Source organism: Triticum aestivum, chromosome 3D (genome assembly GCF_018294505.1).
Source record: "Triticum aestivum cultivar Chinese Spring chromosome 3D, IWGSC CS RefSeq v2.1, whole genome shotgun sequence".
In the NCBI taxonomy this organism is placed as follows: domain Eukaryota; kingdom Viridiplantae; phylum Streptophyta; class Magnoliopsida; order Poales; family Poaceae; genus Triticum; species Triticum aestivum.
In genome coordinates, this window is record NC_057802.1 from 602,141,189 (window position 1) to 602,165,954 (window position 24,766).

General features: G+C 46.5%; 1 protein-coding gene across 2 annotated transcripts; it reads left to right on the plus strand.

Annotated features, from left to right (window-relative positions):
• Positions 1 to 13,611: 13,611 nt before the first annotated feature.
• LOC123080868 (putative disease resistance protein RGA3) lies at positions 13,612 to 24,357 on the plus strand. 2 transcript variants are annotated; one of them, XM_044503812.1, is made up of 4 exons: positions 13,612 to 14,123; positions 14,301 to 14,405; positions 19,555 to 23,840; positions 24,067 to 24,357. In XM_044503812.1, exons 1-3 carry the CDS (start codon positions 13,773 to 13,775, stop codon positions 23,743 to 23,745), a joined length of 4,647 nt encoding a protein of 1,548 aa, XP_044359747.1. In that variant the 5' UTR covers positions 13,612 to 13,772; the 3' UTR covers positions 23,746 to 23,840; positions 24,067 to 24,357. The 2 variants fall into 2 exon arrangements, with proteins under 2 accessions (XP_044359747.1, XP_044359748.1); XM_044503813.1 differs by lacking the exons at positions 13,612 to 14,123; positions 14,301 to 14,405 and adding an exon at positions 18,754 to 19,007.
• The last annotated feature ends 409 nt before the right edge of the window (positions 24,358 to 24,766 follow it).

A 24,766-nucleotide genomic window follows, 5' to 3' on the forward strand; every position in this document is an offset into this window, starting at 1 on the left:
TCTGGTGATCATCACATGTTTTAAATGATTTGTATATATATTAACGAATCGATATTTCTTCTTTCAGCCCACCGGATGGAACAAATCTTCTACAGGCAGCAGGACAGTGCGAGGCCCGGCCAAAAAGTTGAAGGATGGCGTAAAGTACAACATCGATGCCATCAAACCTAATGGCGAACCAAGCGAACCTAAGAAGAATGCGGGCAAGTTCATTCGTCAGTGCGGAGTTCTTGTGAAGGACCAAATCCCGATCTCCATTCAAGAATGGAAAAAGGCAGCAAAGGAACGTCCGGATCTCACTTTTGTCGACCAAAGAGCAAAAGATCTGCTTTGGAAATCTCTCATGTCACATTTCACCCTACCAGATCATTTCACAGATGCAGATGTGCAGAAAGTCAAGGATGCTGCTCTTAGGAAGATGGCAGTTGCATTCAACAGCCACAAGAAAAGTATATGAGCCAAGTACGTCGAAGGAGGAAAGAAGACTCCAGAATTTACGGGAACACTAGAGAAGCAAAGAGATCACTGGCCCGCTTTCGTGAAATTCAAGGAATCGGAATTATCTAAGGAACGGTCGAGAGTAAACAAGCTCAATGCCGCGAAAAAGGAGCATTGCCATAGGCTGGGGCCAGGTGGCTACGCGGTGGCCCGGCCTAAGTGGGATAAGCCTAAGCAACAGATGGTGGATGCAAGGATCATTCCAGTTACATTAAGCTGGCCCCCAGGTGCAGGACTTGGTTCTATGCGCATGGGGGGACGTTGGACCCAAAGACAGGCCAGGTTTTGGAGAAGGCAAGTCTTAAAGGAGCCGACCTCAAAATACTTGTTGCAATAGAAGAGGCTCGAACGGGGGTGTTCACGCCCAACAGAGAGAACGACGAGTTTACGCGCGCCCTGGGAAATCCTGAACACCCGGGAAGAACACAAGGCAAAGGTGTTGTTCCGTGGTATGAGGGGTTTGCGGACTGGAATGCCGACTACAGAAGCCGTGCGAGAAAGAAGATGAAGGAGGAGAAGAAGAGGAAGCTGGAGGAGGAGCAGAGGAAGTAGGAAGCAGAACGCCTTAAAGGCCTAGAATCAGCACACACGGAGTTGTCACTCCAATTCCAGCAGCAGCAGTAGCAGATCGACTCACTTAGCAAAGAAAGGGGGTCTCAGCAGCGGCAACAGCTAGCGGATCCAGCATTGTATAGCACCGTCCCATCCACGCCGAGAAGCAGCGTGGGTTTCGCCCCAGGTGAGGCACTGCTAGATAGATACCCTGTGGACGACATCATGGATAACACTAATTGTGAGCTACACTTCAAAATGAAGAACATATCCATGAAGGTGGCGGATGCCGTTGCTTATACAAATCCCCCCTGAAGCAACCTTCCATTGCAACCCGATTCCAGCTAGCTATGCTCGTGTCATGGTTGATGAAGTGGTGGCACGATATTCAGGGCTAGAGCTTGACATTCCTTGAGGTGACGACAAGCACACACTGGGAGAGGCCATACATCGTATCATTCTATGGATAAAGGATTGCATCATCTTTCCAAGGCCTCCGACACCGCGTCAGCCGACTCCTCCTCCAAGTCCGCCACCGCATCAGGAGACTGTCGCTCCTCCTAGTCATCAACCATCGCCTCAGCAGAGTCCTGCTCCTTCAAGTCCCCCAACGCGTCAGGCCACTCCTCCTCCTCCAAGTCCGGCACCGCGTCAGCCCACTCCTCCTCCTCCAAGTCCGGCAACACGTCAGCCCACTCCTCCTCCTCCAAGTCAGGCACCGTGTCAGCCGTCTCCGCCGCCTCAGCGGGCTACGCCACCTAAGCAACAATGGAAGAGAGTCGCCGCAGCTATGGTGGCTAGCAGTACAAGTACAGGTACAGGAGGCAAGAGATTCCAATTTGGTCCAAGCCTAACGCCTCTTCCGAAGAGGCCTTACGACATGACCAACGAGGAAAACGAAGCCGAATGCAGGGCCCAATTGGACGCCCATTTTGGACCGAAACCACCACCGCCGCCAAAGGAGAAAGTGCCTGAGCATGTCGTTGACCACTTTATTCGTATGGCTAAAGCACCAGCTCCCAAGCCTATTGACTCAGACTATGAGCGCCAAATCAGGAAGGCATATAAAGCACAACAAAAGAAGGAGTCGAGCTCGAGCTCCAGCCAAGCAGCTGCCAAAAAAGCGGGAAAACTGTTCCCCAGCTGGGAGAACAGGCGGTGCAATCGACCCCCCCCCCCCCCCCCCCCGCTCATTGTACCAACACATGCGAGTACCGGCGCCGATCGGTTGGTAATAACCGACGATCATAGAAGGCAGGATGCAGAGATCGGTATCACTGTTTATCAACTCCTAGAGATCGAGCCCATGGATACGAATAGAGAGGAGGACATAAAACAGAAATATGCCCGCGGCGAACCTATGGTCAAGCCTGAGGAGGTCAAGAAGCTCCAACGAGAATGTATGAATTGATTCAATGGTACATGAAAATTGCCAAAACTACCAATCGAGAGTCCCTCATGGTGAAAGTCAAGCCAGAGTATTACTACCATGGGAATGATCTGTATGTTGAGTTTACAGAACTAGTTCAGTTATTCAATCAAGACGCACTCGACAAATCTATCGTCAGTTGCTATTGTCTGTAAGTGATTTCTTTCTGTAATTTAAGTCTCAAGCTGCTAGCGGTAGTGCTCGTTGATCATTACCTGTAATTATCCTCACTATATTCTTTTCTATGGTATTATGCAGGATGAAGATGTATGAAATGAAAAAAGCTGGACGCTATGGCATTGGGTTCATTGACCCAAATACCATTAATCAAGAGACATGGACGCATCCATGGGAACAAAAAGACACAGAGAAAAGCTTGCTAGAGTTCTTGAAGCTCCTAAATACCAATCGAGATATAATACTTCCTTACAACTTCGGGTGAGTCTCACACTGTCTTGTAGTACAAATTCTGTTTTTGCTTACGAGCTAGATGTTAATAAGTGTATAGGGTTTAGGATAGTTAATGAGTGTTAGTCACATGTCCGCTTAATTTATACATGCAAACGTGTGCGCATGCAGTTTCCACTGGATCTTGTTAAATATTCAAGTTGAAGATGAAAAAGTTGAAGTACTGGACTCACTACTTAAACCAGTTACTGAGTACGAAATCATGAAGGGGATAGTCAACAGGTAATTTCAATCATTATCAAACTATATATGTTGGCCTATTTAGTTCGTCATTTCCTGATATCAACTAATTAATAACTCATTTATTCATTTTCTTTGCCGGCGGGCAGGGCTTCGGAAAAGTTCATCAAACAGATTCCAGGCCAATGAAAACAACAGCTAAAATAATGTCGACCGAAGGTAATTAATTAAGTAGTACTAGCTAGCTACCATCTCTTTAATTCTAGTTTCAATACCATTAATTATCATGCTTGATTAATTATTATCTGATTGAATTCTATTCTCGTAAAGGCCCTGAAGCAGGCTCCGGGGACTGATTTATGTGCATACTACGTTTGCGAGAACATTTGCATGATGACGTCCGAAAGGAGTATATCTGATAGACAGCTATGGGTACGTTTGCCAGAACACTATTCACAATTTTTACATCATTATTGATATCTAATATATATACACACAACTAATACATGCATATTTGATCTCCTTCTTTAAAGTTCAACGAGATGCGGGATAAACTCCTACCAACGGATCGCGTACGAGCAATTCAAGAGGAAATAGCGGGGTTTTTGCTCGACCAGATCATAGATCCCAAAGGAGAATTTCATTACCCGCTACTGCAGTAATGCCTCCATGTTGGAGAAATTGTATATACCAAATTTCATATGGTCGGTTCTACGAGAAATTCTATATATGCATAACGTGTACAATATGTAGTATCGTAAAATAGCAGCAAATGAAAAATAATTAAATGGAAAACACAAAATTAAAAAAATAAATCATAAACCCAAAAAACCCTAAACCTTTTAGTACCGGTTGGTGTTACCAACCGGTACTAAAGGTCTCCCATCCCTCGGCGCGGGCTCGTGCCACGTGGTGGACCTTTAGTGACGGACTGACGGTTCGTGTTGAACCGGAACTAAAGGGGGGCCCTTTAGTCCTCACCCTTTAGTGCCGGTTACAGAACTAGCACTAAAGGTCCTTTCGAACCGGGATTAAATCTCAGTTTTCTACTAGCACTAGTAGAAAACAGGGCTTTGGTTCGGGCAGGGCAAGCCCATTAGTCCCGGTTCAGTCATGAACTGGGACCCATGGGGGCATTCGTCCCGGTTCGTTAGCCCGGGGGGGGGGGGCGGCCGGGGCCTTGTGGGCATTGGTCCCGGTTCGTGGGGATCCATTTGTCCCGGTTCTAGGCACGAACCGGGACCAATGTGCCTTGCTCCTGGCCCACAACCATTGGTCCTGGTTCTTGGCTTGAACCGGGACAGATGGCTGGGCTTTAGTCCCGGTTTCAGCCACGAACCGGGACAAATGAGCTTCCTATATATACCCCATCGCCACAGCAGAGCACTCCACAGTGCTCTGTTTTTTCTGGCCGGCGAGGGGAGGGCATTTGGGTGCTCTAGCTCACCTCCTATGCAAATGAGGTGTTCGATGAAATGTCTGAGCCACACTAGTTAATCTTTCTCCTCTCGAAACTCGACCTCCGAGCTCCATTTTCCCCGAGATTTGTCCAGGTTTAGCGGTCTGTCACGTCCCGTCCCCGTCTTCACCGCCGTCGATCGCCCACGCCGATCTCGTCGCCGACACCACCGTGGTGAGCCTCTTGTTCTTATCTTCTTTCTGAAAGAAAAAAATTCTTACTTCAGATAGATACTTGTCTAATTTTCTTACTTTTATTATTCCTTGTTATTATATAGTGCGATGTTTTTGGTATCCGCCCCCGTCGTCCCTCGTCCTGTCTATGATTCGGATGTGGTATATATTATCTTTTTATAACTATTTGGTTCATTTATTGTTTATGACAATTATGCCGACCAACGTGACATATATTTTATTTATCTAGGAGGTGGTTGAACTGGAAATTCCAACCGACCCTATTGTCGAGAGGTTAAATTTAGTTGAAGAAGAAAACAATTACTTGAAGGAAAAAATAAAAAAATGAGGAGGAGAAGATGATATTGGAGTTGCATGTTGCGAATGTCGTCGATGATCACAAGATCAAGATGGATGCAATGCTGTTGAAGATTAGAAAGATTAGAAAATATGCCATTCATACCGAGGCTTGGTATCATTATGCAGTTCGATCAATTGTTACCTTGGTTGCGATTATGATCGCATTTCTTGTTGCATTGAAATGTTTTACATAATTTCAATGTATGGTTTAATTAGATGCTCCGGAGAGCTATATATGTTGTTCAATTTGATGTGGCTTTGAATGGTGCATTTTGAACACACAAAAAGTCAGGAGTTCAAATAAGTTTTAAAAAATGAAATCCCTTTGTAACAGACGAGTTCCGTATGAAATCCTGATACTTCGAAAGAGATTGTCCGTTTTGTACACGAAGTGCATCCAGTTTTTGCCGTAACCCTCTCAACTTTCTTGCACATGCTATGTGGATGAAATGATGATATCATGCCAACTTTCAACCTTTTCAGAGTTCATTTAAAATGCTTTTCAATTTCAGAGACTTATAGCTCAAAATAATCAGTAAATGCATGAAAAATGGTGCATGAAAAATAAAAAATAAAATAAATAAGTAATTAGAAACAAAATAATATAAACTTTAATAAAATATATAAGTAGAAACAAAATAAAATAAACTTTAATAACATTAATAAAATTTATGAAACTAAAATTATCAAAGTATTTTCTGTTCAAAACATTATAAGCAACCTCTAGTATTATTGAAACTAAAATTTTATAAAATTGATGCAACTAAAATTATCGAAGTATTTTCTATTCAAAATCATTAAAAGCAAAAAGAATTTTCATAAAGAACTTTTTTGTTAGAAACTTTAATAGTAAAAAATTTATCATAAAGTAAAATAAAACATAATTAGAAACAAAACGAAAGAAAATAAATAAGTTTTTTGTTGTAAGTAGAAACAAAACAAAATTAATAAAGCAAAAAAGAAAACAAAAAAACAGGCACAAATATAAAATATGCCACCTACTAGGCCACCACGGCCTGAATACAACTAGAAACCCATCGATGGGCCAGGATTCAGGCCCGCAGAAGGCCCAATAGGCCCATCAGGCATAGAAGTGACAATTAGGCCCGTAAGCCTGCAATGAGAGGAGCTCGAGAGGGGTGCGGCAGTGGGGCTTATAAACCACTGCGCGCCCCTCTCAACTAGCGAGGTGGGACTAAACTTTCGACGCGGGCATAGCAGCACAGGGCCTTTGGTCCCGGTTTGTGGCACCAACCGAGACTAAAGGGGTGCATTGGTACCGGTTCGTAGCACCAACCGGTACCAATGCCCCCCCCCTTAGTCCCGGTTCATGCCACCGACCGGGACCAAAGGCCGCCGCTTCCCGCCCTTTAGGCTGCCGAAAACTGACCTTTGGTCTCGGTTGGTGGCACCAACCGGGACTAAAGGGGGCATTGGTCCCGGTTGGTGGGACGAACCGGGACCAATGCTCTTGGTATATAAGTAGCACTTTGCAATTTTGCAGAGTTCATCCCCACAGTTGCCCCCGATGACGCCGAGCACATCGACGCCGCCAGGCTGCCCCGACGCTGCCCGCCGCCCCCGCCGTCGCCCGTGCCCGTCGGCGCCGTCGCCCGCGCCATCGCCATCGCCGTCGCCGAGCCGCGCGCCGTTCCTGCCCCGACGCGCGCCGCCCCTGCCCCGACACGCCGCCCCTGCCCCGCCGCACGCCGCTCCTGCCCCGACGCCGTCGCCGCGCCACTCCCCGCGCCCCTGCTCGCCCCGACGCCGCGCGCTCCTCCCTCTGTGAGCACCGCGCCTCTGCCGGCCCCGCCGCCGCCGTGCTATTTTTTTACATGTTTTTAGATTTTCATATATGTATGTATGTATTTTTTAGATATATGTATTTTTTTTATGTATGTTCATATATGTATGTATTTTTTACATGTTTTTTGTATGTATGTATGTATTTTTTTTCAATTGTAATGATGTTTTAAAAATACATACATGCAAAAGTTAGATTTTTAGTAAAGTTTTATCTATATATATGTTCTCTGATTTAGTACATTTTAGGTTAGTTTCATTTTTAGAAAAGTTTTATATATTTAGGAAGAAGGAATAGAAGGAAGGAGAAGGAAGAAGAAAAAGTTATATATATGCAAAAGTTACATTTTTAGAACAGTTTTATATATCTAGCTAGGAAAGGAAGAAGAAGAAAAAGAATGAGAGGAAAAAGGAAAATAAGAAGAGGAAGAAAGGAGAAGAAGAGGAGAAATAAATAAGAAGAGGAAAAAAGAAGAAAAAGAAGAGGAGAAGAAGAAAGGAATAGAGGAGAAGAAGAGAAAATAGAAAAAAAATTCTATTTTCTCTTCTTCTCCTCTTTTTGTTTCTTCTTTTTTTCTTCGATCTTCTCCTCTATTACTTTCTTCTTCTCCTCTTTTTATTTCTTCTTCGTCTTCTTATTTTTTTATCGGGTATGTCGTTGTCGATATACCCCCTCCCGATAACTTCAACACGAGGGGGGGGGGGGTCGATATACCCCCTCCCCGATAATATTATTTTCCCATGTATGTATGTCGTCGTATGTCGTCGTTGTCGATATAACCCCCTCTCGACCGTGATAACTTATACCACGGGAGCACCCCCCAGCCCTCTCGCTCGACCAAAACTCTCGAGGATGTCCGTCTCCTACCCCCTCCCGCCGCGCCCCTACCCGACAAACTCTCTCGAGGCCACCCAAATTTACCAAGTGAAAAGAGCGTTGTCGTTGAGGCCACCCCAAACCCTTGAAGCGTTGTCGAGGCCACCCCAAACCCTTGAAGCGTTGTCGAGGCCACCCCAAACCCTTGAAGCGTTGCCGAGGCCACCCCAAACCCTAGAGAAGCAGCGTCGAGGCAACTAATATGATTCCTTATTGTGATTAGCTAGCTAGTTCTACGTTTGCCACTAATATATCCGTCTGTCATGTTTGAATAATAATTGCCATGTTGTAAATATTTGCAGAAACTATGGAGCACCCCCGAGACGAAGCAACAGAAGAGGTGTTGGGGGACATAATTGCACAAGGAAGTTATGCCGTCTTGTCGTTTCTCAACAACACCGATGGTCTGGAAGGACAGGGTGAAGAAGCAGGCTACGGTGATCGAACAATTGAGGAGGAAGGACATGATTATGATGGCTCCGGTGACCCAATGCCGGTGCAAGGAGACCGTGATGACGGCTCCGGTGACCGAACCGAGTCCGGCCAGGTATATATATTAGTTAAGCATGTGCTGACTAGCTAATTGATGCATTCATTGTTTTGGTATGTACACATATTAATTAACTCTCGTCTTTCTTCTTTTTTCTAGCCCTCCGGATCGAGCACAACTTCGGTAAAGAGACGAGGCCCGAAGAAAAAGTTGCGCTCGGATGAAAGGTTTGAGATCACAGCAATCGCGCGCGATGGCATGCCGATTGAACCCATCCGGACGAAGGATGCATTTGCTGCTCAGTGCGGGGTTCTTGTTAGGGACAAGATCCCGATAAGCATCCACAAATGGTGTAAGCCTAAGAAGGAAGACCCAGAGGTGTCTTATGTCGATGATATGCAGAAAGATGATCTTTGGACCGCGCTGAAGGCAAATTTCACCCTACCGCCAGAGGAGGATCCGGAGAAGCCAGTTAAAGAGCAATTGATCAAGTCTCATGCTCTTAAGAAGATGGCAGAACTATTCAGGAGGTGGAAGAATGAGCTGAAAACATCGTTTGTCGACAAAGAAAAGACACCAGAATTCACCGGCCGGTATGAGAAGATCAGAGATCGCTAGCCTGCATTTGTGGCCCACAAGACATCGGACAAGAATAAGAAGATGTCAGCGACAAACAAGAAAAATGCTGCGAAGAAGAAGCTTCACCATCGCACGGGGTCAGGTGGCTACCTCAAAGCCCGACCGTTGTGGGCAAAGGCTGAGAGGGGCCTGCTTGATAAAGGGGTCCAACCAGAGACATTGAACTGGCCAGACCGTTGCCGGACTTGGTTCTTCGGGGCTGGCGGAACCTTGGACCCTATATCAGGGAAGTGCGTTTGGACGAACGAGCAACTGCAAATACCTGTCACAAAGCTTCAGCACTATATCGATGTTGCGCAGCAAGGGACGTTCGTTCCAGACAGAGTGAACGACGAGCTCACAATGGCCCTCGGGAATCCTGAGCACCCTGGACGGACACGAGGCACGCCAGGCTCCGTTCCGTGGAAGGCTGGGTTTCCGGACGCAGGCGGTTACAAATGCCATGAGAGGAGGAAGAAAGTGCAGCAGACCCAACTGGAGGCGCTGCACGCAAGGGTACAAGCGATAGAGGAACGAGAAGCAGTTCGCAGCAAGCGACCTGCCGAAGCTACCCCCGAAGCTACCCCACCATCTCAGCGGAGAAGCAGTGTGGCTTCCACCGAGCTGCTTCAGCAAGAGCCTGTCTTCACGGCTCCTGCTAGCTACCCCATGGATGCTATCACGGAGTCTCAACATTGGCACCTTATGACGCAATGGCAGAACTTCAAAGTCAAGGCGGCTGTCGGCTCTGTTCAACCTCCTAAACCCGACGCAACTTTTCGCTGCCGTCCAATTCCAGAAGGATATGCTAGGGTGACAGTGGACGAAATAACGGAGAGATTTGAGGACCTCGAGCTTGACCACCCTACCGGTGAAGGGGAGACTCGGCTGGGTTCTTCTCTGAAGACTCTATGCCTATGGCGGAAGGAGCTCATCAACCTTCCGAACTGGACGCCTCCGCCTCCTCCTCCTCCTCCTCCGGCGAGTCCAGGCACTCCGCCTCCTCCTCCGCCTCCTCCTCCGGTGAGTGATCAGCCTCCTTCTCCGGCGCGTGGCGGCACTCCGCCTCCTTCTCCGCCTGCGCCGGCGCGCCCGAGCAGCCAGCCTCCTCCTTCTCCGCCTCGTCAGCAAGGGCGGAAGAGACCCGCCGCCGCTCCGACTGCTCCGGCGCGTCGTAGTCCTTCTCCTCCGCCTCGTAAGCAAGGAAAGAAGACAGCCGCAGCCGCTCCGTCTGCTCCGGCGTCTAGCAGTACAGGCAGAGGCGGGAGGCAACAATACAGATTCGGTCCATCTCTCAAGGCTGTAGAGAAGTTACCATATGAGAGGACCGTGGAGGAAAACGTGCCGATCGTTGAAGCCTATGTGAAGGACTTCTTTGAAACGCAAAGAGCTAAGAAACATCCACCTCCGTTGGAGAAGATAGATCCGGTGAAAGCGAAGCGCACTATAGATGCCCTAAAGAAACAACCGAAGTCTCCGCCGAAAGGCAACTATGAGCGCATTATTGAAAGATCATATATCGAAGCGGAGCGGTCGGGAAGTATTGTCAGTGATCAAAGGTTAGCAGAACGACGAGCTGGGAAAAAAATTGCCCAGCTCGGCGAACAAGAGAACCAATCGTGCACCCCGCTCAAGGTGTCTACCGATATCGTCACTAATCATCCGGAGATTTTGCCTGGTACCAATCGTGGAGATTACCTGCCCGACGATGTACATTATGATTTCTTGGAGGTGGAGGATTTCAGATACCATTATGGGAAGCCTCTCGTCAAAGATGGAACTATTCTAACAACGATGATGCGAAGATTGCATGATTGGTACATGAAAACCTGCAGAGAGTCTGGGGAAAGGATACTTTGACGCTGAGAGTTAAAGAGGAGCACGACCTCGTTGGAATTGAACTGTTGAGTCTTCCATTTGAGGAGATCTTCCAGTTATTCAATCAAAAGGCACTCGATAAATTAACGATCACTTGCTACTGTCTGTAAGTACTATACTTCTGTCATTAAGTCTCTATATATAGCTCAGCTCTTTCATTGCATGTATATATAATTATCCTCACTATATTATGCAGATTGAAGATCGTCGAATGCAAGAAAAGACAAGTCGGTGATATTGGGTTCATCAACACAAATCTCATAGATGAATTTATGGTTAAATATAATGCCAAAGAAACCGAGGCCAACTTGCTACGATCGTTGGTAAAAGATCAAAACAAAGCTATAATACTCTTTCCTTACAACTTCAAGTGAGTGTTACTGTCTTGTGCATATTCGGTTTCCCTTATTACTCGAGGTTAAGTATAGTAATGTAATTGATGAGTTATGCATATGCGTGCGCAGCTTCCACTATATTCTCCTAGAGATTAAGCTTGAGCGGGGACTAGTAACTGTCTTAGACTCGACACGAAAAAACCCCGAGGAATATGCGGACATGACTAACATGCTCCAAAAGTAAGTTCAATCGATCATTATCGCACCATGCATATCGGCAACTTTGTTCATTTCCTGATATCAAGTAATTGTTTTCTTTGTCTGGCAGGATTTGGAAAAAGTTCACCGCACAAACTCCGGGACTGCCGGGGGAGCTGCGATTTATCCACCCGAAATTAAGTACTATTAGCTAGTTCCGTGCATCTCCAGTGATTCTAGTGCTAATTTCATCAATACCATTTAGCATGCTTGCTTATCAGTTTGATTGACTTCTGTTTCTTGTAAAGTGGTTGTGGCAGGAACCCGGGACTAATTACTGTGGATACTACGTTTGCGAGTCCATCCGCCACACGACCTGTGAGCGGGGCTACTCTAAAAACAATATGAAGTGCGTAAGCAATAATATTCACAATTTTCTTTTATTACCATCATTTGTGTTGAGTTTCATTCATATATATGTATATTGACCCCCTTCTTGAAATTAGATGTGGCAGATGCGGGATGAACTCCTACCACAAGATCGCATGAAAGCAATTCAAGAGGAATTGGCGGGGTTCTTTCTTGACCATGTCATCGATAAAGCCGGAGAATACTATGTGGAATATGAGTTCAGAGGTTAATTAGGGGATTGTAATAGATCTTATATTGTATATATGTAGCCACTAGTAGCATCGGATAGATATACGAAAACTTGTTGTTCGACCAATCTCTCGGAGAAGGAGAGGTATATCACTTATCTCTGTATGCATATGTTCATGACGATCTTCTGTACTTAATGGTTTACTTCATTTGCTTACTAGCTAGCATGTCGAGTCCTCTCTATATGTATAGTACGTAGCGTCGACCAAGCACGGAGATAAGAGAGGACACTTCTCTCTATTAGCTAGCTAACACACCCTAAATTACCCCCTAAACCACCCCCTTTCAGAAAAAAAAACCTCAGCTGCTGCTAGCAGCTGACGCGTGGATGCCTATTGGTCCCGGTTGGTGCCACCAACCGGGACCAAAGGCCCCCCTGCCTGGGCTCGCCGCACCGGCCACATGGAGGCCCATCTGTCCCGGTTCCTGTAAGAACCGGAACTAAAGGCCTAGGGCTTTAGTAACGACTCTTTAGTCTCGGTTCAAAAACCGGGACAAATGAGCCTTACGAACTGGGACAATAGGCCCTTTTACTACTAGTGTAGTGTTGGTTAGGTGTCGCTTGGGAGACTCCGACAAGATTGTGGAGTTGAACCAAGAAGTTTGTAAGGGCAAGGAGATCGCCTACTTCGTGAAGACATACCCGAGTGAGGCAAGTCCTTCGTGGCGATGGCCATGGTGGGATAGACAAGGTTGTTTTTTCGTGGACCCTTCTTTGGTAGAGCCCTCCGTGGACTCGCGCAACTGTTACCCTTCGTGGGTTGAAGTCTCCATCAACGTGGATGTACGATAGCACCACCTATCGAAACCACGCCAAAAAAGTGTGTCATCATTGCGTTTGCACTCTCCAAACCCTTTGCTTTACCTTCATATGCAATGTTTTATTTTCCGCTGCTAAACTCTTAAAATTGCATGTGTAGCTTGATTGCTTGACTTGTGCTAATTGCTAAATTCTGCCCACAACTAAAATTGAAAAAAAAAAGTTAATTTTTTTTATTTGATCAAGTAGTCTAATCATCCCCTCTAAACCTACTTTTGTTCCTACGCAGGTCTACATCAGGTTGCATCGCGAGAGCCACTAGATGCCTCTGTTGCATCGCTCGAGTCTGACTGGTTAGAAATAATTGATTTGAATGTTTCTATCGGGATTGGCTGAGCAATGCTTTAAACTTCATGCAGACCAATAACTAGATGCAGGCCAAGCAATCAAAAGAAGGATTTTTGCACTGCACGGGTCTGATTGGGCTAGAGCCTATCAAACATATCCTACGTATCCACCAGATGTGTCAACCATGGTTGCACATCCACACATTGGTTTTTCTCACACACAAAAAAGGAAAAAACCACAATGGTGTGCAACCCCAGTTGCACTTCTTCCGGCTGTGCGCAACTGCTCCTCCACCGTCCGCCCGTAAATGTAGTTACGTGTCTGGCAACCATGCAAAACTACTTTTACCTGGCATTTTAACCTCGATTGAAAAGTTGACAAAAAGTATTCAGGTGTTAGAAAATGTAAATCAAGGAAAAAAAGGTTTAAGAAAATAACATATAAATGAGAAAGGAACGTGTTCGGCATCCCTCTGCTCCTGGAGCGGCCGGAGCGGAGCGGAGCAGCCCGTGGCGCATTTTCCTAGAGTTGTAAAACTGGCGCTCCATCCGTTCCCGTATTATACAGAGCTGGAGAGCTGCCGAACAGGGCCTTAGCCACAACCATATACTCCCTCTCTAAACAAATATAAGAAGGTTTAGGTTTGAATCACTACTTTACAGAGGGAGTACTACTAATAGAGCCATATGAAACCCACGAGTTACAATATTGTAGCACTTCCCTTAGCTTCCGTCTCCTCTTTTCCTGCCCACGCTAGCTGCACCATGAACGATGAGATGGTTGACGTTACGAGTTCGAGCGCCGAAGGCGATCTGCAGCAGTGGGCGACTGGGTGGGGTATTGGGCGCGAGGCGGCCAAGCTTAACCATGTCCGGCGACACCTCAATTCGGTGCTCACCGAGGCGGAGGGGAAGGAGATCCATAACGCGCAGCTGGCGCGATCTCTCAAGGAAGCCCGTCATATGGCTTCGCACGGCGAGGACCTCTGGAGCGGGCTGGACTACTACCGCATCCAGGAACACCACCACGACGGCGCGGTGAGTGCCTTCTTCAATCTACTATCACTGTTTATAGGTAACTGATGGAGCAAGAGATTCACGTGATGGAAAAACCATGCATACAGGAGTATAGATTTTTCAATCGATCGGTGTAGATCCAGCTGTTGATTTTGCCCGATCGATCTTGATTTGTTTCCTGTGGTCTGCACCCGGCAGGAAGGTCGTCGGGTGGATGGATGGCATGGGGGAGAAGAGCCTCAAGATCTCTTGGCTGAGGAAGGTGGGGAATCGGGGACCGCAGTTGTCCACGACATGCAACAGGTGAGAGTGTCCTTGTGTCCTGTCCATCGCTGCTTTGTCGGCAAACCTGCCCCAGCCTATTATCTCCACTGGGTATTTTAGTTCCTTCATTAACATAATACTAATAATATAATAAAAAAAATCCAAAGCATGCTTTGCATGTATCATGGTCTCTCTCTTTTTTTTTGCGGATGCCCGTATCATGGTCTCTCTCTCTTTTTTTTGCGGATGCCCGTATCATGCTCATCTCCCCATATTGCAAGTACAACAGCTTTTCCCCTAAAAAAAGTACAACAACTTTTGGAGTAAATTTTCTCCCATGAGGTTCATGCAAGATCCAAGTTAAGGGCCTCTTTGCTTCGCAGGATTTTAAACCGTGGGATAGAAAAAAGATAGGATTGGAATGTCATGCTCATTTTAATCCTACATGATTTCGGGTTATTTGATTGCATCATAGAAAAACAAAAGGAGTATTTCAAAAAGGTTTGAGTGGATACTAGAAATCCTATAGGAAGTAGTTAAAAAATTCCTTAGGAAAAAAACACTATGGAACTCAATCTTATGAATTAAACAACCAACTAGAAAAAAATTCTAAGGACTCTAATCCTCCAAAATCACTATAAAAATCCTTTGAATCAAAGGAGCCCCAAGGAAAATTTGGACAGTAATTCGGGCTGAATTATGGGGAGGTCAGCATCATCTAGGTCATAAATCGTGGGGTCAGCTCAGCTGCCATGTAATCATAGGCCATTGTATTTAATTAAAGGAGGTGAGAGGGGAAGTTGTATGTTAGACTAGCTACAATGGAGAGTAACATACACTAGTAACATACACATATCCCTAGACTATATTACTACTTTCATAGTGGGTAGTAACATAAGACTACCCATAGTGAGAGTAACATAGGTAGTAACATCACACATATCTAGATAAAGTAGATGATGTGGCAAGCAATAAATGAAGAAAGAGAGGGAAGTGGTAACATAGCTAGTTACTAGTAGTATGAGTAACATCATACATATCAAGGCAAGATGTGTCTATAGCCTAATAAATAAAGTGTTACATGTTACCATACATATGTTACTCCCCACTATAGAGGTAGTAACATAGACTAGTAACATGCACCATGTTACTAGTCTATCTTACTACCCATTGTGGCTAGTCTAAGTGTGGTGCCATGCAAAACTTCGTTTATTAGGTTATAGACTCATATTGCATTGGGACATGTAATGTTACGGTAACTAGCTAAGTTACTCAAACTACCTCTCTCCTCATTAACTCATTGCCACGTAAGCAAATTTGTTGAGTTGGACTCGATGTTACCGTTGAAGTTAATCCCACTTCTAAGCTCGCTTTTCTATGACGTGTAATCAATACCCTGATCCTCTGTAGCTTATTTTCCTAGTGTTCCTCTCCTTCCCATCTCGGTACAATTAGGTCACAATGTTACAAACATGATCGGATGATCCCTAAGAGCAACTAGTAGACTCGCCATATGGCCCCAATTACCATAATAACCATTCAATATGGCGATTTTGGGACAAAAACACACTCTAGCAGAGTCACCATACGGGCCTCGGTCGCCATAGTTTATGGAGGGCCGTCCATATCCAGCCGCAAGACTCCATATTTGAAGGCTGGGGGCATTGGTTTGAAGCATGCTCCATCCACCAATGGCTCGCACGGGAAGGCCTATTACCCCCCCCCCCCCCACACACACACACACCCCCACCCCCTGCTCATAACTAGAAAAAGACATGCTTCCCATCTAGCAACCCACACCCTCTACTTTCCTTCTAGTTGCCCTCAGCCTGCACAATCACCGCCGCCGAACTGGGTGATGTTCTTGGAGTGAATTCGATGTCGATTTTTGAATACGTGAGAAGCATGGAATCCATAGAGATTTCATGCTTCTCACATATTTAATCATCGTCGTCAGAATCAAATCGCCGCCATCAAAATTGAGTCACCCTCGCCGCGCGAATATCGATGATGTTGTATGAAACTATGATAAGCATTAGGTGGGACATCCGCGTGGATGTCTATTATAATGCTTATTATGATTTCGAGCATCGCCGTCGAATAGAGTCGCCGTTGCCGTAATCGGCACCCGAAGCTGAAATCGCCGCCGGATCGGTACCTGAAGCCAAACCACTGTCGGAATAGGTACCCGGTCGAAATCTTCCTATCCCTCGCCGCCCTGCTCATGGTCATCTAAGCCCTCGTCGTCGTGCTCGGGATTTAACTGAATGTTGTTGGTTTTTAAATAAATATGTATTGCAGATTGGAGGAAAAAATAATGTTACACTGACGAGTGGGTCCCTAGACATGGAGACCGCATTATAGCAACTCTATGTTTGCTCACAGCCGCCGCGGCGCTCCATATCATGGATGTTAATTGCCTAAACTTGATAAGAACGAGCAAGAAATCATAAGTTTTAACGACTGAAACTAAAGCGTATTGTGCTCTCGTACAAGATTCAACTACTTCACAATCACGAGGCAATCGAGCAGCCCAACAAGGCTTGGCAGGTGCGTGTGCCCGGGCACCTACATGCCCCTGCGAATTTCCGCCGGCACCCCATCAGGACCAGGCGCTTTGAGCTCTTCAATACAAACCAAAGCGTCTTCACTTGTTCCTCGGTCTATTGGCCACGCAACATTTTCTCCTCTTGGAATGATAGCTTGTAGGATGCCTTCATTATTTTGTCCAGCTCTAGAGGTGAAAAGGTTGTAAAAGTAGCATGCAATATGCTCTTTCGTTGGCTTACTTTTCTTAGGGCATCTTCAATGCTGACTCGTAAATTTGCTCTAGTATCCCTCCGCGGTGGGGAAACTAGTCCGCAAATACGGATGCAGAAGCCGTCCATCTAACATTGTTCGCATACATTTCAACCCTTGTTTCAACTAACCAGATGAAATTCATGCAAACACGACGGATTTCATTCAACTTCGGTCATAATTTACATTAAAAAAGTCGATATTTCGACCGTTTAACTAAGAACTAGAAGAAGAAGAAATCTAAACCCTATAACGGATGACCACCTCGTACGCGTCGCCGTCCTGCCATGCCGCACCGCCATCGTCGTCCCTGCCGTTGTCATCGTCATCATCATCGTCCCCGTACGTGGTCCCTCAAGCGGCGGAAAGGCGCTGAGGGCCGTGGGAGCCTTATCTGGTGGTGCCCGTCGCTCGGTAAGGAGCCACCCCGCCTCCTTCAGTGCAATGCGGAGGGTCAGTGCGGCCACTGCTGATGTAGCCTTTGGAGCCTTGGCGGCGGCCTTGTCACGACCGGAGTTGCCGGAGCAGCCGCTAAGCGACTGCACCTCGCTGATCTTGGCAAGCTCGCCGTCAAGGTAGCGGCGATGCCTGGCGGTTGCCTCCACAGTGGTGACGGAGCAATCGAGTGCCCACGCGACGGCCAAGTAGGGGGTCTTTGAGGGCCCAATCCGGCATGGTGTCTCTTTTGGCGAACGCAGAGCGGCTGTCGCACCGCGCCTGCTGCCTCGTCGCGCGCTCCTCGTCAGAGACGACGACCTCGGGGCCCAAGGGCCCGCCGACACTGCCTCCTAGGAGGTAGTGGAGAATGCAGCCCTGCACCTTCGCGATCACGGGCGGCAGCTCCACCTTGACGGTGCGGCGGTGGTCGCGGAAGCTAGGCAAGCCCGTCATTGCGGGCGTATCGACTATGCGGGGGGCGGGGGGGGGGGGGTGTGTTGGCGACGTTGGCTCGTCCTTGACACGATGTCCGATCTGGACGCTGCGGTAGTGCGGGGGCAATGCCGACTCTTCCTTGACTTGGCGTCCGATCTAGACGCCATGGTTGCGCTCGGACGATGTCGGCTCGTCCTTGACCAACCGGAGCTGGGACGCCGAGGATGGTGGCTCCTCCTTGACGCGAGCTGGCGATGGTGGTGACGTGCCCATGTAACGAAGTGAACGCTTCGTCAATAACTCGATCTAACGGATGAATTCTTCGTCCGTCACAGCGGCCTCCGAGAGGAGGCGGGGCCTATGCTACGACAGTTGTTGCTGCGGCATCTAGTCCTATGGCCAGAGGAGATGACGATCTCCTCCTTGCCGGAGGAGCCGGACAGCGTGTGCCGAGATGCAGACGTGGTCCTGGACGGACACGATGTCGTGCACGCTAAAGTTCATCTCGGTGCCGCCCTCATGGATGGTTGCCGAGGCATGGTCGCCGTCCCCGCCATGGGAGGAGGTCGTGCAGGCGCCTCCGGCCATGCAGCCACCGCAGGGGGCGCCTGCCCACTCTCAGAGGCGAATCCAGGATTTCTCAAAGCCTGGGGCTAAAACTAAGCGGCTATAAATAACGGTTCCGGGAAGATGGTGGCCAGGTCGGCGGCGGCGGGAAAAACGGCTCCTTCAGTTTTACAGTAGGATTTTCGGCGAGTGGCGGCGCGAGCGTCGGCGGCGGTGTAGGGGCATCCTCTCGTTGGCTGGAGATCTGAGGCACGCCTCCAACCTCCCTCCCAGCGTCGGCCAGATCCAGCGGCCGCCGGATGTGGCGCTTCTGCCCCTTGTTGCCTCTTCCTCCCTTGGGTGGCCGGAGCGGCATCGGCAGTGGTTCTGGGCCTTCTCCTTCTTCGGCTCCAGCAGATCTAGGTGCGCCTCCGACCTTCCTCGGCCGCCTCAGTACCGTCGGCCGTTGTCCTCCTCTCTGGTGCGGCGGTGTCTCTTTGTGCGTGCGGCCATGTCCTTGCTAGTGCTCTGCTCGTGCAAGTGGTGTTGGCTCGACGCTCTGGTGGCTGGTGTCGTCTCTGCGCTGCTCGTTCTACTTCATTCTGTGTCGTCGTCGTCCTCGTGATTTACAATGGCGTCACGAGTTCATGCCCTGGATAGTTCTTGCTGTCTGTGTGTGTGTGTCTGTTTTTTTAGAAAACAGGCATTTTGGCCGGCCTTAAATTAACAATGGCAGAGTCGATTACACATCAAAGAAAAAGAAAAGGAGCCTGCCAGCAAGGCCTAGTCCTAATCCGCTGGAAGCGGCGCATCATCCGCCCTGCTATTTTCAAACCAATAAAAGTTGCACAATTTTGGTACAAGTACATGCCATACCTACGAATTATAGGGGGGATGTTTTTTTATTAAGTGTGATTTGCAACATTCCAAGACAGACATGTGCTTACTGGTTGTTATTGTATCTGCTCAGGTTGCCAAAGACACCACAGAAGAACATTCATCTTCAGCACTGGCTGCTCTTCAAATTGTGCCCTATGCCAATGTTTCCAACCCAATAGTCCCGTCCACCAGCAGCAACACTCGCCCGGAATGGCATCTTGGCGTATCACGTGAGATAGATGAACACGTTAAGGCCTGCATCAGGATGACCAGCAATCTGCAAGAGGCCCTTGTGTTAGAACATCTGGATGACCGTTATGTTATTGCGCAGAGCACAGGGGCGACTGATCCTCGGGAGACGTCATCTTGTCCCACCAAACCCAAAGTTTATGGTAGGGACCAAGATCGGGACCTTGTAATAAGTAAGTTAACAAGCAAGGAATCTGCTGCTGAGAAAAACCTCTCCGTCCTTGCCATAATCGGTTACGGAGGAATTGGGAAGACTACCCTGGCTAATGTGGTTTTCAATGACTCTGCTGTGTCAAATCATTTTGACGCGCGGTTATGGGTCTATGTTTCTGGCTATTTTGACCAAGCTAAGATTATGCACAGAATGCTCGAGTCCTTGACTGGGGACGACAGGCATGAAAACATCAAGGGTTTGAAGGAGCTGCAGGGCACCCTTGAATCTGCACTGAAATCAAAAAGGGTGCTACTTGTGTTGGATGACATGTGGGAAGATAGGCAACAGCAAAAATGGGATGAGCTGCTAACTCCACTGCTTTCCAGTGATGTTCCGGGGAATAAAATTCTCGTGACAACTCGAAAGCCATCTGTTGCAAAATTGATTAAAGCTACAGATCAGATTAGTCTGAATGGTATAAATGAAGACGACTTCTGGGATTTTTTTAAAGAATGTGCCTTTGGAGATGAGAACTACAAAGTTGAACCAAGGCTGAAGAAAATTGGAAAGGACATACTTGTCCAGTTAAAAGGTAATCCTTTAGCAGCAAAAAGTGTTGCCAAATTATTGAGAAAGAATCATACTGTTGATTTCTGGAGGAGAATTCTGAAAGATAGTGAATGGAAACAACAAGCAGATGACTACGATATCATGCCGGCCCTGATGATCAGCTACAAATATTTACCGGTGCACCTCCAGCGGTGCTTCTCATACTGTGCTGTTTTCCCAAAGTATTATAAGTATGAGAAAGAATGTTTGGTCAATATGTGGATAGCCCAAGGTTTGATATGTTCCACTGACAACATGCATAAACGAACGGAGGACATTGGAATTGAATTTTTCAGTGACCTAGTTGAATGGGGATTTCTTCAAAAGGAATTTGAACTTATGACCACACATATCATGCATGATCTCATTCATGATTTGGCACAGAAGGTTTCATCTCATGAAACCTTCACCATAGGGGACACTGAGTCTAGAAAGGCACCACAGCTTGTTCGTCATGTCAGTATAATTGCTGAGTGGGTGTATAAGACAGAAATAGATGGCACCGTGCATCCTAATGAGACTTTCCTCCGTGGATTTTTTAAATCATTTGGTGAGCTGCAACAAACTAGTAGTAACTTGAGCACATTGTTGCTGTTTGGTCCACATGACTTTGAATTTGCACACTCATTCCGCCAAGAATTCACTGAGGTGAAGTCAGTCCGTGTGTTGAAATTAGACATGGTGCTCTCTGATCTGGATTTAATGATCGGAAACATTTCCTCATTTATTAATCTTCGCTATCTGGAGTTGGGCTGCTTTTATAAGGGCCCCAGGTTGGAACTGCCAGAGGCTATATGTGTGCTTTATCATTTGGAAGTACTTGATATAAAGAAAAACTGGGGAAATAGCACAGTTTTACCAAGAGACATGAACAAGTTTGTTAAGTTACGCCATTTTATTGCCAGGGATGAGTTGCATGCAAAAATAGCGGGTGTTGGGGAGATGGTTTCCCTTCAAGAGCTCAAGGCATTTGATGTCCGAAAGGCAAGTGAGTTCAGCATAATGCAGTTCAGAAGATTGAATCAGCTCAGAGGATCAATTAGGATTTGCAATCTTGGTGATGTAGGAAGCAAAGACGAGGCCATCAACGCAAGAATCTCTGAGAAGGTCCACCTCACTGGTTTGCATTTATCGTGGAACACTGTGTCTGAGGATAGAGTTCATACTGAAAGTAATGTTGATATCCTCGAGGATCTGAAACCACATGCCGGACTTATAGATCTGGGAATCATAGCATACCGTCATCCTGTACCTTCATGGCTCAGCAACAATATTCACCTCACCTCATTGCGGTCACTTCATCTGGATAGCTGCTCTTACTGGAAAACGATTCCAACACCCCACCAATTGCCTCTGCTCCGTGAGTTGAGGTTGAGTAATATGGTTCGTGTTTCCAAAATAGAGATTGGCTGTTTGGAGATATTGGAACTACACACTTTGCACCGTTTAACACAGTGCATAGTTTTGGACAAGGAGCAGTTATCTGTGAATCTGCGAGTTCTTGAGATAGATGACTGCATTAGATTGAAGGAATTCCCCTTGCTGTCTATCTCTAAAGATACGCTAATAAGTGATTGTCAGTTTACTCATCTTCACAGGCTTTGGGTTCGCGGTTGCTTTGTTCACATGAGCATCTCACAACTTCTGCACATGGATTCTTTATTGTATATAGATTTGTTCTTGAGGCCAAGTTTGGAGCAATTTCGACTTGTACCGATTGGCCAATCAGATGGGCTGCGCATGGAAATCAAAGGAACTGCGGAAGTTAAGAGCAAAGATGAAAAATTGTTCCCATTCAACAAACTCAGGGACTTGGAGGAGCTTGAAATAACAGATTATCCAGGTCTGATGTGCCTGCCATGGGAAGGCCTTCAAAAGTTGGCATCATTGAAAAAATTTAAGATGAGTAACTTCGGCAAACTATTTTCTTGCATATCTGGGCTCTATCTGCCTCCATCAGTCCAAGAACTTGAGTTTAATCGGTGCAACATCACAATGAAACAACTGTCGCATGTCCTGCTGAGCCTTCCGTTGCTCAAGAAATTCAGTTTAACTAGTTGTGAAGAGGTGACATCTTTACCTATAGGTCTGTTTACAGATGAACACAACCAAACAGTGGAAGGCTCCTGGCATATCCCTCCCAGCTTCTTGGCGACTCTGGAAAGCTTGGAGATCTCATTCAGAATGAGAGCGCATGCCAAAGAAAGCTCAGTGATGCAATTTTGGAGCAAGCAATGCTTGGGGAAGTTCACCTCTCTTAAGAAAGTTGTCATTGAATATTGCCCTGCTCTCCTATCTACTGTGATTTCAGGAGGAATGTCCCATATACCTCCATCTTCTCTGGCAACACTCCGTGTGGATTGCATCACAGACCGCCGTCTGCAATTATCAGAACTCTCTTCCCTCACCGATTTACATGTCATTGATTGCTCATCTTTGACATGTGTCAACTTGGATGGTTGCACTGCATTACGAGAGCTGTATATTTCAGGATGCGGCATGTTATCATCGCTTGAAGGTATGCAGTCATGTGAGGCATTGCGGCAGTTTAGCATCTATGATTGCAAGGCGCTTCGTTCGCTCAGAGTATCGCTCGGCAGCCTCGCAACACTGAGCATAGAGAGCAATCCCAATTTGGCATATGTAGACCTGAATTCTTGTACGGCGCTGCAGAAACTGTGCATCAAAGGCTGCGCTACAACAGCGTCGTGGGATGGTCTTAAATCCCTTGGTGCTCTCGGGGACTTGAAAGTTGAAAATTCTCCAGGCTTCACAAGGTCATGGCAATTAGCATCGGCAGAAGTTGAGAGCAAGCATAGCAGCTACTTCCCGCGAAGACTGCAAGTGCTTGATATTGATGACATTGGTGTCCTATGTGTGCCCATTTGCAGTCAGTTAACCTCTCTGAAGACACTCACCATTCATGGATCTATTTATTGTCGGCGTGACTATGGGGACGCTTTGACGGATGACCATGAGAGAGCACTGCTACTTGTCACCTCCTTGAGAGACCTCGAATTTGATCAGTTTAAGCATCTCCGGTCACTGCCTGCAGGGCTTGAATGCCTTACAACGCTGCAGAGGCTAACTGTTAGCAGATGTGAACTTATCACGTCCCTACCAGCGGGGGGTATCCCGGCATCGCTCAGGGACATGGAAATCCATGGTTGCAGCGAAGAGCTAACTGCACAATGCCGAGCAATGTGCAGAGATCGAAAGATATATTTTGGCGTTGGTGCTTATACCGTTGGCTCGATAGAAACAGATTAGCCTGAGTATCTGTATGTATCAAGATGCTGCCATATATAGCTCCACTTTCTGGCTCCAAATCTGGTTTGATCCTTGAGAGCTTCAGAATCAATCAGGTAGGGAATCATGTTTCAAATTTGAAAGTTGTCAGATTTCTGTCTATGCGATGTATTCCTCTGACTGACTGACTGATGTGCTAAAGCTCAGTCAGGAAGTTGTAATGTAGGAAAACATTAGGTAAAGTCTTGTTTTCCATGGCTTATTCCTCCATGGAATTTGTAGTGGGCTTCACGCTGATCTGTTGCTAGAATGTACTGACCAGACTTGTTTCATTTTTGACAGGATGTAACCGGTTCTTGCTGCTACAATCTTAATTGCCAAGAGTATTGAGAGAAGAGAACCTGTGTGTATTAAATGCATGTACATCAGGGTTCAGGTTCGAAACGACGGATGAAGAGATTTGCTAGATTTATCCTATCCAGGTGAAGGGATTTTGAGCACACTTAACAAATTCCAATTTACGGATTCGCCGATAGAAATGATCAGGCTGTTTTTTAGGGACTTGAAGAAAAAGACTGGAGAGCTGGAGGGATTTAAATCATTTGTTTTTATCTTATGATGATGCAGTTCACAGACTTATTGTTTTACTCTCCTTTTTCCACAATTGATAGTATCAATTCATTCAAGGCAATTCAATAGTGAGTCTACTAGTAGAATAATCCATGTAAATGAACTAAACCTTATATAGAATCTAAATAGAATTTAAGAAGCAGTCAAAATAACCAAATTCCTACAATTTACAAGTTCCACGACGTTAAGTTGTTGCAGAGCTCTTAACTGTAAAGGGTATTCACTTGGAAACCGTCAAAATCCATACAATTTTCATGCTACTACTGCATTGATTTGAGTAAATTACGTAAAATCACCACTTTAAGGGCTAGGTTTGTAGAAAACACTACGTTACATTTTTTTTCAGAAAACACCATGTCTACCGTAAACATTTTGCAAATTATATTGATCGGCAGATTTGGATCAGTTAAAC